Raw genomic sequence first — 16,952 nt, 5'->3', positions numbered from 1 at the left:
CCCAATCTTCAAGGAAACTAACGGCAGACCCCTCCCCTCTCCTTTTCAGATAGGCAATGTTCAATGTATAGTCTCTCTTTCTATTCCCTATTTATTTACATTTACATTTACATTTACATTTACATTTACATTTACATTTACATTTACATTTACATTTACATTTACATTTACATTTATATACCGCCCTTCCCTACAGCTCTGGGCGGTTTACACAAAACATTTTTGAACATTCACACAGAACACTATCAAAATCAATTTAACAGCATAACAATAACAACAACACATCAACTGGAACAATTAGAACGGCACCTCAACAATAACTTGACAATCCCTAAGTAGGGATTATCCCTTAGTCTTGGGGGGCACCTGTAGATGTTATGGGTCAGTCGGCCCCACCAAATGCCTGGTGGAAGAGCTCCCTTTTGCAGGACCTACGGAATTGTGGAAGTTCCGGCAGGGCCCCGATCACTTTGGGGAGCTCATTCCACCAGGTGGGGGCCAGGACTGAAAAAGCCCTGGTCCTTGTTGAGACCCGACGTGCCTCTTTAGGGCCAAGGATCCGTAGCCAGTTGGAGGTGGCGGCGTAGAGCTCTTCTGGGGGTATAGGCAGGGAGGCGGTCTCTCAGATACACGGGGCCTTAAGCTTAATTTATTCTGTTTGAACCAACTTTACCTCCTCACTTTCATTTCCGCTGTCCCCTTTATTCTAAACTAAAGTGTATTCAATGTTTTTTGCCTCCTCCCACTTCTGGAAATACAGTATAAAACTGTAGCCAGGGTTTCTGAAGAACCTTTTCTCTCATACCTTCCTGCCCAGGAATTAAGTTCCCACAGAGATACTCTCCAAATGTCCCAGAAGTTAATGGGACCCATTTGGTGGGGACCCAAGAAGGGGACCGTTTCTGTGGATTTCTGGAAGAGCCTTGAGAGATAGGTGTGCCTCCCCCCCCCCCCCTCCAGGAGGTGCTTGAAGATTGTTTTCTGTTGGACTGCATTTCCATTGATTCAGCTTCTATTACTGGCAGTCCTAAGGGGAGTTATTTAAAAATGTGATTCTTAAGGGTTTTGAAAATACAGCTGGCAAGAATGAGATGTCTTCCCTCAAGCGTCCTTGCAGGAAGATACCAGCATGTCCCAAGATTGGACTGCCCCAACAGTGATCCTAGACCACCATTCCCATCCCCCCTGTTGTGTTACGTTTTTGCCGCATTGAGCACTGTTTCCCTCACAAGAGAAGACTGAGGAGAAATAGGAGTTAAGCAGTTCAGCCCTCTCTTCATCAACATCCTCACGTGTTATAATTTTACTTTCTTGTCCTCACAGTGGTCCTATGGTGTTCCGACACTTTTTCTTACTTGAAATATAACCACAGAACCCCTTTTTCTTATGTTTAGCACGTCATGCTAGCCTAAGCTCGTATTGAACTTAAGCTTCTCTAACACTCTCCCTACAATTCTTGGTTATTTGTTTATACTCATCCTTGGTAATAAGGCCTTCCTTCCATTTCCTTCTTCCCAATGTGAGTGAGCTGATGTGAAGTAAGGTATTTCCTCCAAGTGAAGCTCTTCTCAAACTCTGAGGATTACTATGGCTGCTCTCCTGTGTGATTCTGACGATGTTTAGTCATGTTGCTACTTTGAGAGAAGGTCTTCCCACATTCCAAGCATTCATAGGGCTTCTCTCCTGTGTGAACCCTCTGATGGCTAGTCATATGGCTACTTCTAGAGAAGGTCTTCCCACACTCCAGGCATTTATAAAGCTTCTGCCCTGTGTGAATCATCTGATGTTTAGTCATGGAGCTACTGTGAGAGAAGCTCTTTCCACACTCCGAGCATTTATAGGGCTTCTCTCCTTTGTGAATCCTCTGATGTTTACTCATGGAGCTACTGTGAGAGAAGCTCTTTCCACACTCCGAGCATTTATAGGGCTTCTCTCCTTTGTGAATCCTCTGATGTCTACTCATGGAGCTACTGTGAGAGAAGCTCTTTCCACACTCCGAGCATTTATAGGGCTTCTCTCCTGTGTGAATCCTCTGATGTTTAGTCATATCGCCACTACAAGAGAAGCTCTTCCCACACTCCGAGCATTTATAGGGCTTCTCTCCTGTGTGAATCCTCTGATGTTTAGTCATGGAGCTACTGTGAGAGAAGGTCTTCCCACACTCCGAGCATTTATAGGGCTTCTCTCCTGTGTGAATCCTCTGATGTTTAGTCATGGAGCTACTGTGAGAGAAGCTCTTTCCACACTCCGAGCATTTATAGGGCTTCTCTCCTTTGTGAATCCTCTGATGTTTAGTCATGGAGCTACTGTGAGAGAAGCTCTTTCCACACTCCGAGCATTTATAGGGCTTCTCTCCTGTGTGAATCCTCTGATGTTTAGTCATGGAGCTACTGTGAGAGAAGCTCTTCCCACACTCCGAGCATTTATAGGGCTTCTCTCCTTTGTGAATCCTCTGATGTTTAGTCATGGAGCTACTGTGAGAGAAGCTCTTTCCACACTCCGAGCATTTATAGGGCTTCTCTCCTGTGTGAATCCTCTGATGTTTAGTCATGGAGCTACAGTGAGAGAAGGTCTTCCCACACTTCGAGCATTTATAGGGCTTCTTTGTGAATCCTCTGATGTTTAGGCATGGAGCTACTGTGAGAGAAGGTCTTCCCACACTCCGAGCATTTATAGGGCTTCTCTCCTGTGTGAATCCTTTGATGTTTAGTCATGGAGCTACTGTGAGAGAAGGTCTTCCCACACTCCGAGCATATATAGGGCTTCTCTCCTGTGTGAATCCTCTGATGTTTAGTCATGGAGCTACTGTGAGAGAAGGTCTTCCCACACTCCGAGCATTTATAGGGCTTCTTTGTGAATCCTCTGATGTTTAGTCATGGAGCTACTGTGAGAGAAGGTCTTCCCACACTCCGAGCATATATAGGGCTTCTCTCCTGTGTGAATCCTCTGATGTTTAGTCATGGAGCTACTGTGAGAGAAGCTCTTCCCACACTCCGAGCATTTATAGGGCTTCTCTCCTTTGTGAATCCTCTGATGTTTAGTCATGGAGCTACTGTGAGAGAAGCTCTTTCCACACTCCGAGCATTTATAGGGCTTCTCTCCTGTGTGAATCCTCTGATGTTTAGTCATGGAGCTACTGTGAGAGAAGGTCTTCCCACACTTCGAGCATTTATAGGGCTTCTTTGTGAATCCTCTGATGTTTAGGCATGGAGCTACTGTGAGAGAAGGTCTTCCCACACTCCGAGCATTTATAGGGCTTCTCTCCTGTGTGAATCCTTTGATGTTTAGTCATGGAGCTACTGTGAGAGAAGGTCTTCCCACACTCCGAGCATATATAGGGCTTCTCTCCTGTGTGAATCCTCTGATGTTTAGTCATGGAGCTACTGTGAGAGAAGGTCTTCCCACACTCCGAGCATTTATAGGGCTTCTTTGTGAATCCTCTGATGTTTAGTCATGGAGCTACTGTGAGAGAAGGTCTTCCCACACTCCGAGCATTTATAGGGCTTCTCTCCTGTGTGAATCCTTTGATGTTTAGTCATGGAGCTACTGTGAGAGAAGGTCTTCCCACACTCCGAGCATATATAGGACTTCTCTCCTGTGTGAATCCTCTGATGTTTAATCATGGAGCTACTGTGAGAGAAGGTCTTCCCACACTCCGAGCATTTATAGGGCTTCTTTGTGAATCCTCTGATGTTTAGTCATGGAGCTACTGTGAGAGAAGGTCTTCCCACACTCCGAGCACTTATAGGGCTTCTCTCCTGTGTGAATCCTTTGATGTTTAGTCATGGAGCTACTGTGAGAGAAGCTCTTTCCACACTCCGAGCATTTATAGGGCTTCTCTCCTGTGTGGATCCTCTGATGTTTAGTCATATCGCCTCTACAAGAGAAGCTCTTCCCACACTCCGAGCATTTATAGGGCTTCTCTCCTGTGTGAATCCTCCGATGTTTAGTCATGTTGCCACTACAAGAGAAGCTCTTCCCACACTCCCAGCATTTATAGGGCTTCTCTCCTGTGTGAATCCTCCGATGTTTAGTCATGTTGCCACTACAAGAGAAGCTCTTCCCACACTCCGAGCATTTATAGGGCTTCTCTCCTGTGTGAGTCCTCCGATGTTTAGTCATATCGCCACTACAAGAGAAGCTCTTCCCACACTCCGAGCATTTATAGGGCTTATCTCCTGTGTGAATCCTCCGATGTTTAGTCATGTTGCCATTACAAGAGAAGCTCTTCCCACACTCCCAGCATTGATAGGGCTCCTCTACTGTGTGAATCCTTTGATATGTATTCATGTGGCCAATGTGAGGGACATTCTTTCCGCATTCCAGGCATTTATTGGGCTTCTCTCCTGTGTGAATCATCCAATGTTCAGTCATGGAGCTACTGTCAGAGAAGCGCTTTCCACACTCTGAGCATTTATAGGGCTTCTCTCCCGTGTGAATCCTCCGATGTTTAGTCATGTTGCCACTACAAGAGAAGCTCTTCCCACACTCCCAGCATTTATAGGGCTTCTCTCCTGTGTGAATCCTCTGATGTTTAATCATGGAGCTACTGTGAGAGAAGCTCTTTCCACACTCCGAGCATTTATAGGGCTTCTCTCCCGTGTGAATCCTCTGATGTTTAGTCATGGAGCTACTGTGAGAGAAGGTCTTCCCACACTCCGAGCATTTATAGGGCTTCTCTCCTGTGTGAATCCTCTGATGTTTAGTCATGGAGCTACTTTGAGAGAAGGTCTTCCCACACTCCGAGCATTTATAGGGCTTCTCTCCTGTGTGAATCCTCTGATGTTTAATCATGGAGCTACTGTGAGAGAAGCTCTTTCCACACTCCGAGCATTTATAGGGCTTCTCTCCTGTGTGAATCATCCAATGTTCAGTCATGGAGCTACTGTGAGAGAAGCTCTTTCCACACTCCGAGCATTTATAGGGCTTCTCTCCTGTGTGAATCCTCTGATGTTTAGTCATATCGCCACTACAAGAGAAGCTCTTCCCACACTCCGAGCATTTATAGGGCTTCTCTCCTGTGTGAATCCTCTGATGTTTAGTCATGGAGCTACTGTGAGAGAAGGTCTTCCCACACTCCGAGCATTTATAGGGCTTCTCTCCTGTGTGAATCCTCTGATGTTTAGTCATGGAGCTACTGTGAGAGAAGCTCTTTCCACACTCCGAGCATTTATAGGGCTTCTCTCCTTTGTGAATCCTCTGATGTTTAGTCATGGAGCTACTGTGAGAGAAGCTCTTTCCACACTCCGAGCATTTATAGGGCTTCTCTCCTGTGTGAATCCTCTGATGTTTAGTCATGGAGCTACTGTGAGAGAAGCTCTTCCCACACTCCGAGCATTTATAGGGCTTCTCTCCTTTGTGAATCCTCTGATGTTTAGTCATGGAGCTACTGTGAGAGAAGCTCTTTCCACACTCCGAGCATTTATAGGGCTTCTCTCCTGTGTGAATCCTCTGATGTTTAGTCATGGAGCTACTGTGAGAGAAGGTCTTCCCACACTTCGAGCATTTATAGGGCTTCTTTGTGAATCCTCTGATGTTTAGGCATGGAGCTACTGTGAGAGAAGGTCTTCCCACACTCCGAGCATTTATAGGGCTTCTCTCCTGTGTGAATCCTTTGATGTTTAGTCATGGAGCTACTGTGAGAGAAGGTCTTCCCACACTCCGAGCATATATAGGGCTTCTCTCCTGTGTGAATCCTCTGATGTTTAGTCATGGAGCTACTGTGAGAGAAGGTCTTCCCACACTCCGAGCATTTATAGGGCTTCTTTGTGAATCCTCTGATGTTTAGTCATGGAGCTACTGTGAGAGAAGGTCTTCCCACACTCCGAGCATATATAGGGCTTCTCTCCTGTGTGAATCCTCTGATGTTTAGTCATGGAGCTACTGTGAGAGAAGCTCTTCCCACACTCCGAGCATTTATAGGGCTTCTCTCCTTTGTGAATCCTCTGATGTTTAGTCATGGAGCTACTGTGAGAGAAGCTCTTTCCACACTCCGAGCATTTATAGGGCTTCTCTCCTGTGTGAATCCTCTGATGTTTAGTCATGGAGCTACTGTGAGAGAAGGTCTTCCCACACTTCGAGCATTTATAGGGCTTCTTTGTGAATCCTCTGATGTTTAGGCATGGAGCTACTGTGAGAGAAGGTCTTCCCACACTCCGAGCATTTATAGGGCTTCTCTCCTGTGTGAATCCTTTGATGTTTAGTCATGGAGCTACTGTGAGAGAAGGTCTTCCCACACTCCGAGCATATATAGGGCTTCTCTCCTGTGTGAATCCTCTGATGTTTAGTCATGGAGCTACTGTGAGAGAAGGTCTTCCCACACTCCGAGCATTTATAGGGCTTCTTTGTGAATCCTCTGATGTTTAGTCATGGAGCTACTGTGAGAGAAGGTCTTCCCACACTCCGAGCATTTATAGGGCTTCTCTCCTGTGTGAATCCTTTGATGTTTAGTCATGGAGCTACTGTGAGAGAAGGTCTTCCCACACTCCGAGCATATATAGGACTTCTCTCCTGTGTGAATCCTCTGATGTTTAATCATGGAGCTACTGTGAGAGAAGGTCTTCCCACACTCCGAGCATTTATAGGGCTTCTTTGTGAATCCTCTGATGTTTAGTCATGGAGCTACTGTGAGAGAAGGTCTTCCCACACTCCGAGCACTTATAGGGCTTCTCTCCTGTGTGAATCCTTTGATGTTTAGTCATGGAGCTACTGTGAGAGAAGCTCTTTCCACACTCCGAGCATTTATAGGGCTTCTCTCCTGTGTGGATCCTCTGATGTTTAGTCATATCGCCTCTACAAGAGAAGCTCTTCCCACACTCCGAGCATTTATAGGGCTTCTCTCCTGTGTGAATCCTCCGATGTTTAGTCATGTTGCCACTACAAGAGAAGCTCTTCCCACACTCCCAGCATTTATAGGGCTTCTCTCCTGTGTGAATCCTCCGATGTTTAGTCATGTTGCCACTACAAGAGAAGCTCTTCCCACACTCCGAGCATTTATAGGGCTTCTCTCCTGTGTGAGTCCTCCGATGTTTAGTCATATCGCCACTACAAGAGAAGCTCTTCCCACACTCCGAGCATTTATAGGGCTTATCTCCTGTGTGAATCCTCCGATGTTTAGTCATGTTGCCATTACAAGAGAAGCTCTTCCCACACTCCCAGCATTGATAGGGCTCCTCTACTGTGTGAATCCTTTGATATGTATTCATGTGGCCAATGTGAGGGACATTCTTTCCGCATTCCAGGCATTTATTGGGCTTCTCTCCTGTGTGAATCATCCAATGTTCAGTCATGGAGCTACTGTCAGAGAAGCGCTTTCCACACTCTGAGCATTTATAGGGCTTCTCTCCCGTGTGAATCCTCCGATGTTTAGTCATGTTGCCACTACAAGAGAAGCTCTTCCCACACTCCCAGCATTTATAGGGCTTCTCTCCTGTGTGAATCCTCTGATGTTTAATCATGGAGCTACTGTGAGAGAAGCTCTTTCCACACTCCGAGCATTTATAGGGCTTCTCTCCCGTGTGAATCCTCTGATGTTTAGTCATGGAGCTACTGTGAGAGAAGGTCTTCCCACACTCCGAGCATTTATAGGGCTTCTCTCCCGTGTGAATCCTCTGATGTTTAGTCATGGAGCTACTTTGAGAGAAGGTCTTCCCACACTCCAAGCATTTATAGGGCTTCTCTCCTGTGTGAATCCTCTGATGTTTAGTCATGGAGCTACTGTGAGAGAAGGTCTTCCCACACTCCGAGCATTTATAGGGCTTCTCTCCTGTGTTAATCCTCCGATGTTTAGTCATATCGCCACTACAAGAGAAACTCTTCCCACACTCTGAGCATTTATAGGGCTTCTCTCCTGTGTGAATCCTCCGATGTTTAGTCATATTGCCACTACAAGAAAAGCTCTTCCCACACTCCCAGCATTGATAGGGTTTCTCTCCTGTGTGAATCCTTTGATGTGTATTCATGTGGCCACTGTGAGGGACATTCTTTCCACATTCCAGGCATTTATAGGGCTTCTCTCCTGTGTGAATCATCCAATGTTCAGTCATGGAGCTACTGTGAGAGAAATTCTTTCCACACTGCAAGCATTTATAGGGCTTCTCTCCTGTGTGAATTCTCTGGTGTACAATAAGGTTATCCTTTTGGTTAAACCTCTTTCCACACTTCAAGCAACCGAATGTTTTCTTGCCTGTGTGGATCGTCTCATCTTCCTTCCTTCCATTCCATTTTTCTTCCCTGTTCATCTCCAGCTTCCTCGGGGGTCCATCTTGATCCCAAGGTGTCTCCTCGTGGTCCTCACCTCCTTCTGAAGACACGTCTCCTCGTTGTCCCCGTTTCTCCGGATCTGGCGCATCTCCTGATGGAAAGGAGAAATATCCAATGAGACCCCTGGCAAGGAATGGCCGCTTAGTACAGACTGTTCTTATTAAACGGTATTTTTCCAAAATAGAACCAATGGCCTGGAAAAGCCTCAGTATAACTAGACAGTTACAGGGAAATGAGGATAGGTTCACGTTGGTAGCTGTGTTGGTCTGAAGCAGCACAACAAAACAAAATCAGAGTCCGGCGGCACCTTTAAGACCCTGTCTGAGGAAGAGTGTTTGCACTCAAAAGCTAACTCCTTAAATAAATATTTTTCTTAAAGCTGCCACTGGACCCTGAAGTTGTTTTAGGGAAAGACGTGTCAGACCCATTCAAACATACACGACAGTAAGCAAACAGCAGGACACTGGGACACCCATCTGGACCTCTTATGTTTTGTATAGTTTGCCGTATCTGGGTTATATATTTATGTTACCAGGGGCAAAGCCCGTTGTATCCAGGAATACAATGGCCGCTAGAGCTTGGCGGTGGGAAGAGGAAGGGGAGGAGCTGTCCAGTTTGTAAGGGCATGGAGTTGAATGTGTGTGTTGTGTGGGAGGTTGTGGTGGCAAATGAGGGCATGGGTGTGGAGAGATGGGTGTCAAGAACCTGTGGTTTGTAATGTTCGTTGAGTGTGGGAGAGGACTGACCTTTGGGAATTCTGGCATAGTGGTTACAGATGAGCTTTCCAGAGCCATGTCTTCAGATATGTTAGGGGAAAATCAGACTGGAGACTCTTCTTAGGGGGAGATTACTTGGCAACCAATTCCTCCCAGTTCTGCGTCATTTCCCTTCTTGTGTGATTTAGGCCACAGACACCGAAATGTCCCCCTGCCCTAATACACATGGGGTAGTCACAGTACACAGGTGTCCACCCTGCTCCTTCTGTCTCAATTTCTTCACTGTTGATAAAATGTTATGTGCCCATATGTTTCTTTCATGGTTGCTCCTTAGAATTAGAACTGGATTTTTGTACCCTGTTGTTTACCACTCAAAGGAGTCTCAAAGCGGTTTACAAACACCTTTTCCCTTCGTATCCCCACAATAGACAACCTGGGAGGGATGTAGGGCTGTGAGAGGTCTGAGAGAACAGGGAATGGGCGGCAGTGACCCAGCAGGCCTCAGGTGTCTCAAAGCATTTTCCAATCGTCTTCCCTTCCTCTCCCCATAGCAGACTACCCATGAGGCAGGTGGGGTAGAGAGCCTCACATAGAAGCTGGCAACCCTAAGAGGAAGTCTCTCTGTGCACAGCAGTCTTGACCTTAGTAAGGTTTTTTTATATTTTTTTTTATTTGCCAGGCTAAGATTGGAAAAAGTCACTTCAGTTCCCAAGTGTCTCCAGCTATCTACTTGTTCACTAATTACAGTTTCAGGCTGTAAATATTTATTTAGATCTTCCTGCACTTTCCATACTCACATGGCTGATGCTGGTCTGTCTATCTGCCCCCCCCCCCGACAGTAAGGGCTGGCCGTAGACCATAGCCCAGGAAGGACACACCTGAACCACTCCCTCCTAACTGCACCAAAAATGGCTCCTTTGAAGGCTGGACTTTGAGACATTGGATAATTTTGAAGACTCACCTCCAAACTTCCAGGAATATTTGCAATTTACAGGTAGCCAACCTCCAGGTGGGGCCTGGAGAGCTCCTGGAATTACAGCTCATCTGCAGAGTATAAAGATCAGCTACCCAGGCAGAAAGGGCTACTTTGGACAGGGTTGTGGTAGAGAAGAAACATTTAAGAATTGAGGCCTACTGCACAGGGTTGTTGTGCAGATGAAATAGGAGACAAAAGAACCAGTTTCGTCTGCAGAATAACGCTGTGCAGTGGCCTCAAATCTGCAGAGAGTTCTAAAGAAAAAAAACACATGGCTTGACTGTATCTAACCGCCGGCCACAGCAGTATTTTAACTGAGAAGTGGCTTTTCTATGGTCTCCCTGTCAGCCAACTGTTTGGCAGAAGGGGAAATTCCCCCCCTCCAAAGGAAGGCCCTCAGACCCCCCTGCGTTGCTCTCGAAAACGCTCCTGCTAGCTCTGTCAATGTTCTGAGGCAAAGTTGGACATGACATAATAACCTGGGGGTGAAAATGGCTGGCACTGCCTGTCCAAGCCTGTGTTCTCATCCCGCTTGGCAGCCCTACTGACCTCCTCTCCCTGCGGTGGTCAGGGGCAGACTGGCAGCCATGTCTCCAGATTGCCCCTGGCTGGGCTGGGATTGCGGGCCCTGTCAGAACTTTGGCCCAATGACTGGGCCAAAGTCCTGAGTGAGCATGACCTATCAGAGGCAGGACCCAATCGGGACACGCCCCGGCTCTCATAGACCATACCCACTCTCCACCCACTTAGTCCTTAGCAATGTATTAATAACAGCTAGCGCTGTTGCTATTTCAGCTCAGCAAACTCTAGAATGCCTGCCAGCTTTGTACCGCTGATTTTAGACTTGATCTCAGAAGTCTTGTTTCTATTAGGACCAGATTGGACCGTATAATTTCACGGTCTCTTAGTTTTTGCAGGTATCCATCTAATATATTTGTCTGCTATTACAGTGTTTGGCTCCTGAAGAATCCTAGACCTTTTGGATTAATTATTAGAGCGGTACAAATTTATCTGGTGCAGCAATTGTTATTGCGTAATTGTTATTTTTATTTTGGTTCCCTTAGCTTCTCTATAATGAGTGATTTTCTAGGAAGGAATATCATGTTCAGTACGTATTCATTACATGTTTTAATTTTCTTTTTCAATGCACATATTATTTTATGCTTAAATTACTAACCATGGCTTTATATACGTTCATTTATTCATTCATTTATTTATTTATATTTATATTTTTATACCGCCCTTCCCTACGGCTCTGGGCGGTTTACATAAAACATTTTTGAACATTCACATAGAACACTATCAAAATCAATATCAAAAATCAATATAACAATATAACAATAACAACAACATATCAACTGGAACAATTTACAGTATTTGATGCGTATAAGACTACCTTTCCCCCTGAAAAACATGCCTCCAAGTGGGGGGGTCATCCTATACGCTGGGTGCACTTCAGTTGGGATAGACATAGTGGCCCATAGTACTGTATTTTGAGTGGAAATGTTGGGGGGTCGTCTTATACGCCGGCAGATACGGTAAATATTTTTGGAATCCCTCGATAAACCACTGTTTGGCGAAACACATTGGGAATCATTAAGGAATACTTCTGATTGAAGGGATTGTAATTTAAAGAATGAAGGCTCCTTGTTTGTCTACTTGCTATGCCCGTTTCAGCCATCTTGTGCTTCCATACAGGTGTCCCTGTGTCCTCTGGCTTGCTTATCATTCACTACAAATAGGAGCGAATCATCTAGGCTGAGGGAGAGGGGCACAGAGGGACCTGTAGGCAGACCATAGAGCAGGGGTAGTCAAACTGCGGCCCTCCAGATGTCCATGGACTGCAATTCCCAGGAGCCCCTGCCAGCGAATGCTGGCAGGGGCTCCTGGGAATTGTAGTCCATGGACATCTGGAGGGCTGCAGTTTGACTACCCCTGCCATAGAGGAATGCCTTCCCTGCGGTCCAATGGCCCCTGTACAGACCTCTTCTTCCAAAGACTCTGCCAGAGCCAAAGTCTCCGTCCTCCCAAGGAGGACGAGATATTCTCCCCTGGGGACAGCAAAGGAGGGGTCTGCCTTTTTTGCCTCTTCAGAAGCTCCCCCCATAAGAAAAAAGCTTCCTCATTGGTAGCATTCATCCATCCATGTGGAACGATTCCAAGGAACCTCTGCATGACGTCTTACAGAACAAAACACAACAAGTTCCTAAAACACGGCTCTCAAAGATCTGGGTAGAGCATCCACAAACAAAACATGGCAATGGATTTTAAACATCCCTCTGGCTAACAACGGAAGATAACACAATTATTTTTTGTAAAAACCAATGAAAAGCCTGGCTAAAGGGACCAAACACTTGGGCCTGGCCCCTGAAAGGAGGTAGCGTAGGCACCAGGTGACCCTCAATGGGAACAGCATCCCACAGATTAGCTGCCAACCTTGAAGAAGGCCAGTCTGGGGCTGTCACTCACCTAACTGTGAAAGGAGGGCAGAGCTTGGGAGGAGGGTCTTCTGGCGCCAGATCTCCCTTGACTTTCTTAATGAACAGACTTGGCATTAGCGGCAAAAGCAGTTTATTAAGGCAGCAATACAAAGCTCGTGATTATTTTGGCCGAAACGGATTTGGTAGGCATCTCATTAGTCAATAACCCCCCCAAACCCCATCAGGGTTCTCCTGTTCCCGGGAAAAAGCCGACCCCCGACACACCATCCCTAGAGAAAAGCACAAGTTGGTCTTGTGGCTGACATAGATGCAGGCAAAACACTAAGAGCAAAAACTACCAGACCACAACCCCAGAAAACTACAAAATCCAGTGGATTTTGGCCATGGAAGACTTCCACAATACGAATACAATGACCCTTGAAACGATGAGATTGAGAGGAAAAAATACCTGCATGTCTTAATGAAAGCAGAGACAGAAAGACCTTCATGTATCTCTTGAAAGATGCAATATAATCTCTGAGACGCTAAAAACAAAAGCACTTTCACACTGTGCAACAGACCCATTGAGGACCCCCCAGGGCCATCGAGAAACCCCAGGACTTCGCAAAATCCTACTTGAGAAGGCCTGACCGAGACAATTAACTTCCAGGTCTGTGGCAATGTCACATTACAGGAGAAAAAACCAGAGTCCAAGAGGTCCATCCCAGGTGAAACCAAACAGGCTGAGAGGTCATCCAAAGAGGAAGGAACCAGGCCTGCAACCCCCGTTCCCTGGAGCGGCTGGACATTCACTGCCATGTCTCCCTGGGCCCGGACATTCCTACAGAATACCTTGGAATAGCCCTTTAACTCTTCTGCTCTCTCATCTTTACCTGACCCCAGCTCACCCTCCGGGTTCCTCAGAGGTCTGGAGGAACCCATTTCTCCCGAATGTTGCTGCGAATCAAGGAAGACTTCAGGAACATAAAGTCGTTCATGGAGGAAACAAAAACCATGAAGACAATAATCTTTCCAAGAAGGGAAAAGCCCCACCCAGGCCTTCCTTCCTGCCCTCCACCACACACAGGCGTTCATGGGTTGATTTGCAGGCCTTGCAGGGGCAGTCTGACCCCAAATATTAACCTCTCCAGGAGGTGGCAAGAAGAACACTGCTGGGGGATGTTCTCTGTGGCCAAAGGGAGCTGGTCAGGCCTCCTGGGATCAGGGGATCTGCAACAGGGGGTTGGGGGGGGGGCTTTTTTACCTGGCCTGGATTCGTCATCTCTATTCAAGATAAAGGGGCCAAACTCCTTACCCAGAGAGGCCACCGCCTCGTAATTCTCCTGCATGACTTCCCAGTAGAGGGCTCTTTGGGCCAGATCCAGCAGAGCCCATTCCTCCAGGGTGAAGAACACGGCCACCTCCTGGAAGGACACGGGCGGCCCTAAATGAGGATTTCCCCTCGTCATCTTCTCTGACGGCCCCTGAGTATTCACACAAGACAGCAGAATCTCACAAGGGAGTCAAGGAAAAGAATAACATAGAACACATCGAGCTAATGGCAAGAAGCATTTGTGTTTTTGGAGATTCTGAAAGGTATCCCAGGAGTCAGCTGTCATAGCTCTGTACTCAGTGGAATGACCTTGTACTCAGGGATTCCCAAAGCTCCTGGCAAAAAGGAGGAGGAACTGGGGCCTGGACTCCTGTGAACACCTTGCTGAAGCCAGGATCCTACTAGGGAATTCGGCATCGTTTAATCTGTCCTCATAATATTTATCTATTCCTTGACTGTTATTTTCAGACTCTGGTTCGTTCCACAGTCCCTAATCTTCTTGTATTGTCTGCTAAGCATTCCATGCCTGAATGGCACTGACTCACTTCCCATCATTTGCCTGGAGTCCAAGTGAAAAGGGCGGAGTACAAACAGGGGTTCAGCAGGGGAATGGGCTGCCTCAGGAGGTGGTGGGGAGCTCCCCCTCCATGGTGGTCTTCAAGGAGCAGCTGGACAGATACTGCTTGAGGCTGATCCTGCATTGAGCAGGGGGTGGACTAGATGGCCTGGATGGTCACTTCCAGCTCTTAACCTTCTATTACGAATAATGTAAGGGAGCCGTAAGGGAGTGGCGGGCAATAAATCGAAAGATAATAATAATAATAATAATAATAATAATAATAATAATAATAATAATAATAATAATAATAAATAACAAAAAATAAATTAATAATTACAGAAATTCAGAGAGAATTCAGAGAGAGAAAGCAGCCTCTCTAACTGGACTTCCCCAGGGCTCAATCTTCACGAAACTCGGATGGAATTCAAGGGGACCAAACAGGGACCGGCTGCAGCTCTTCCTGCGAGGGCTGCTTTGAGCTGGGGGATAAAGAAACTCTCACCAAGGATGAATAGAAATGCTGAAGGACTCGGAAAAACTAAGAAAACGGGAGACTGAAACAAACCCCTGAGGGTCGGCAGGGCCCCGGAGGCTGCCCCCCCCCGCCCCCACCCACCCCGTGCTCTGGCGGCAGAAAGGGAGCAGCCTTCCCAGCCGGCCTTCCTGAGGAGCTCCGTTTCTGCGTGCAGGGAGCCCGGGTCGGCAGCAGCCTCGCCCAGCACGAGCCGCAGAGGAGGGAGGGAAGCGGAGGAGAAGCACCGCGGGGGGCGCAGGGCTGGGCCGGGGTCTCCCAGGGGAGGCCTGCTCGGGAGGGGCCCCGTTGGGTGCCCAGATCTACCCCCCCCATTGCTCCCCCCAAGGGCGCTCTCGGTCCGGGCCCGGGGGCTTCTCCCCTCCCCCCCTTCTAGCCCCAAATCTCTCAGACTGAATCCCCAGGGCACCTCCTGCGCTGCCGCCACCCGAAGTTCAATTCCGCCGCCGCGGAGCGAAGAGGGGTCCCCGATCCACGTGCTCCGACCTTAACCCTTAATTTCAAAGCAAAGGGAGCGACGGACCCCGAAGGATTTGGGGACGGAAACGCCCCTCCCCCTCCCCACTTCCGCCCTCCCCACTTCCGCCCATCAACTCCTGGCGGTTTGCAGGTGGCTTCCCCGCTTGCAAAAGGTTTCCCGGAGAATCGCTCCCTTCCAGCCCCGGGGAAGGGGGGGGGTTGGGGGTCTTTCTTTGTGGGGTCTTTCTCTTTGAAAGACGGGGCTGTGCTCTTCGGAAGAATGGCGGAGCCCACCTGGGTCAGGCCAAAGGGTCTGGGAAGCCCACCCAGGGGATGGAGACCACTTGGGCCCCGCAGAGATGCCCCTGCTGTCCATGGGGTAGACTGCCTCTGAACGTGGAGGTTCCATTAGCCTCTCATAGTGAATAGCCACTTTTAGAGCAGTATGAATTAGTGGTGGGCAGTCGTTGATTGAGGCTTGAACATCAGGCCTCTTCCCGCCACTCCCCCCCCTCCCTACGGCTACCCAGCAGCGGCTCCCCTGGCTGTAGAGGCCCCCACCCACCCATCTTGAGTGTTGCACTGTGTGGTATGGAGACCCTGCATTCAGGCAACTGGCTGCTATTGATCGCTGTTGGCTTGGCCATTTCCTTCATCTGCTCAGTTCCCCCTCTATCTATCTATCTATCTATCTATCTATCTATCTATCTATCTATCTATCTATCTATCTATCTATCTATCTATCTATCTATCTATCTATCTATCTATCTATCTATCTATCTATCTATCTATCTATCTATCTATCTATCTATCTAGCATAAAAGGGTGGGCATTTCAGTGACCCCCTCTGTGTTGTGCTTCAGTCAATCTGTATGTCCCAGTCCAGGTATGAGATATAATCTTTGCCTTGCAAAGGGTGACCTGGGGGAGGCAAAAGGACCCGGATCGACCTCTTGCTCATGAGGAAACTCCCCGTGGAGGCTGGAAGGGAAGGCCTGCACCTGGGCCTCAGGTGCTCCTCAGGAAATCTCCTGCCATTTAGTGAGGAATGCTCCTGAGAAAGCCATTTTTGATGGAAGCACCCATCCCCAGTTCTTTGTTCAGTAATTCCCAGAGCACAGGCCCTGAGACAGTACACAAAAGAAAACTGCCCAAACACCCTTGCAAGCACAGGAGGCTGCCTGCTGTGTCTCTGCATGTAAGCCCACTGGCCTTGCCTTCTTCTTTCCCTTTGGGATCCATTGATATGTCTTGGATCACTGGCAGGTGCAGGGGCCGTTGTGTCTCTGCATGCCCCCCTTCCCTTCTGGTGGACGGACATCCTGAGACATCCCTCTCAGCAGAAACATGGGGCTTGTAGTCTTGTGTGGTAGGATAATTCTTACTCTTTTCACGCCATAAAAGAAAACTTCATGAGTTTTGCAATTTCACCAGCTTCTTTAATAAAAGGCCACGCGTTTTCCCCTCCCTGGACAAGACGTATTGCCTTATCTTATAACAAAGTGATAAAAATTGATAAAAACTTCCTATCCTAAACAGGGAACCGATTTCTTTGCTGTTATTGGAAGCAAAATTTCTGACAGCCTCGGACCACAAAATAATCACCTTCCATCGGCCAGTGGTTTGAATGGATGTGGAGCCTTTTAATTTCACATAAGATCTTTTCCCAAGACGAAGCAGCAAATAACTTCTCTG

General features: G+C 47.5%; 4 protein-coding genes across 12 annotated transcripts in view; all 4 read right to left on the bottom strand.

The window, feature by feature from the left end:
- Positions 1-3,144, bottom strand: part of LOC143833991 (uncharacterized) — a 31,323-nt gene extending 28,179 nt beyond the window's left edge. Inside the window, exons 1-3 of one of the 9 annotated variants that reach the window (XM_077330446.1) lie at positions 2,868-3,144; positions 1,761-2,541; positions 52-1,675 (exon numbers count right to left, since the gene is read on the bottom strand). In XM_077330446.1, coding sequence (XP_077186561.1) covers positions 1,624-1,675; positions 1,761-2,541; positions 2,868-3,129 — 1,095 coding nt within the window. In that variant the 5' untranslated portion in view covers positions 3,130-3,144 and the 3' untranslated portion in view covers positions 52-1,623. Of the gene's footprint in view, positions 1-51; positions 2,556-2,620; positions 2,838-2,867 lie in introns of those variants that run through there. The other 8 variants (XM_077330445.1, XM_077330439.1, XM_077330438.1 and 5 more) reach the window with 8 other exon arrangements.
- LOC143834042 (uncharacterized) overlaps positions 1-16,952 on the bottom strand; it is a 120,057-nt gene that overhangs the window by 81,280 nt on the left and 21,825 nt on the right. The window lies entirely within an intron of this gene.
- Positions 3,664-5,752, bottom strand: LOC143834024 (uncharacterized). The gene is given in 3 exon segments (XM_077330524.1): positions 3,664-4,206; positions 4,459-5,521; positions 5,523-5,752. Coding segments are annotated over 3 exon segments (1,797 nt in total). The 5' UTR covers positions 5,714-5,752.
- On the bottom strand, positions 5,754-15,345 carry LOC143833976 (uncharacterized). The gene is made up of 4 exons (XM_077330390.1): positions 15,208-15,345; positions 13,690-13,858; positions 6,608-8,353; positions 5,754-6,034 (listed from the first exon to the last, which is right to left on the bottom strand). Exons 2-4 carry the CDS (start codon positions 13,841-13,843, stop codon positions 5,754-5,756), a joined length of 2,181 nt encoding a protein of 726 aa, XP_077186505.1. The 5' UTR covers positions 13,844-13,858; positions 15,208-15,345.

Source organism: Paroedura picta, chromosome 3 (assembly GCF_049243985.1).
Source record: "Paroedura picta isolate Pp20150507F chromosome 3, Ppicta_v3.0, whole genome shotgun sequence".
In the NCBI taxonomy this organism is placed as follows: Eukaryota; Metazoa; Chordata; class Lepidosauria; order Squamata; family Gekkonidae; genus Paroedura; species Paroedura picta.
The sequence above is the reverse complement of the archived record's forward strand: the minus strand, read 5'-3'. Positions and strand labels throughout refer to the sequence as shown.

Coding starts and splice junctions, on each gene's coding strand:
- LOC143833976 (XM_077330390.1), bottom strand. CDS start 13,843: ATGACGAGGGGAAATCCTCATTTAGGGCCGCCCGTGTCCTTCCAGGAG. Junction 8,354..13,689: donor CGAGGCGGTGGCCTCTCTGG/GTAAGGAGTTTG, acceptor CCTTTCCATCAG/GAGATGCGCCAGATCCGGAG. Junction 6,035..6,607: donor CAGTAGCTCCATGACTAAAC/ATCAGAGGATTC, acceptor CCATGACTAAAC/ATCAGAGGATTCACACAGGA.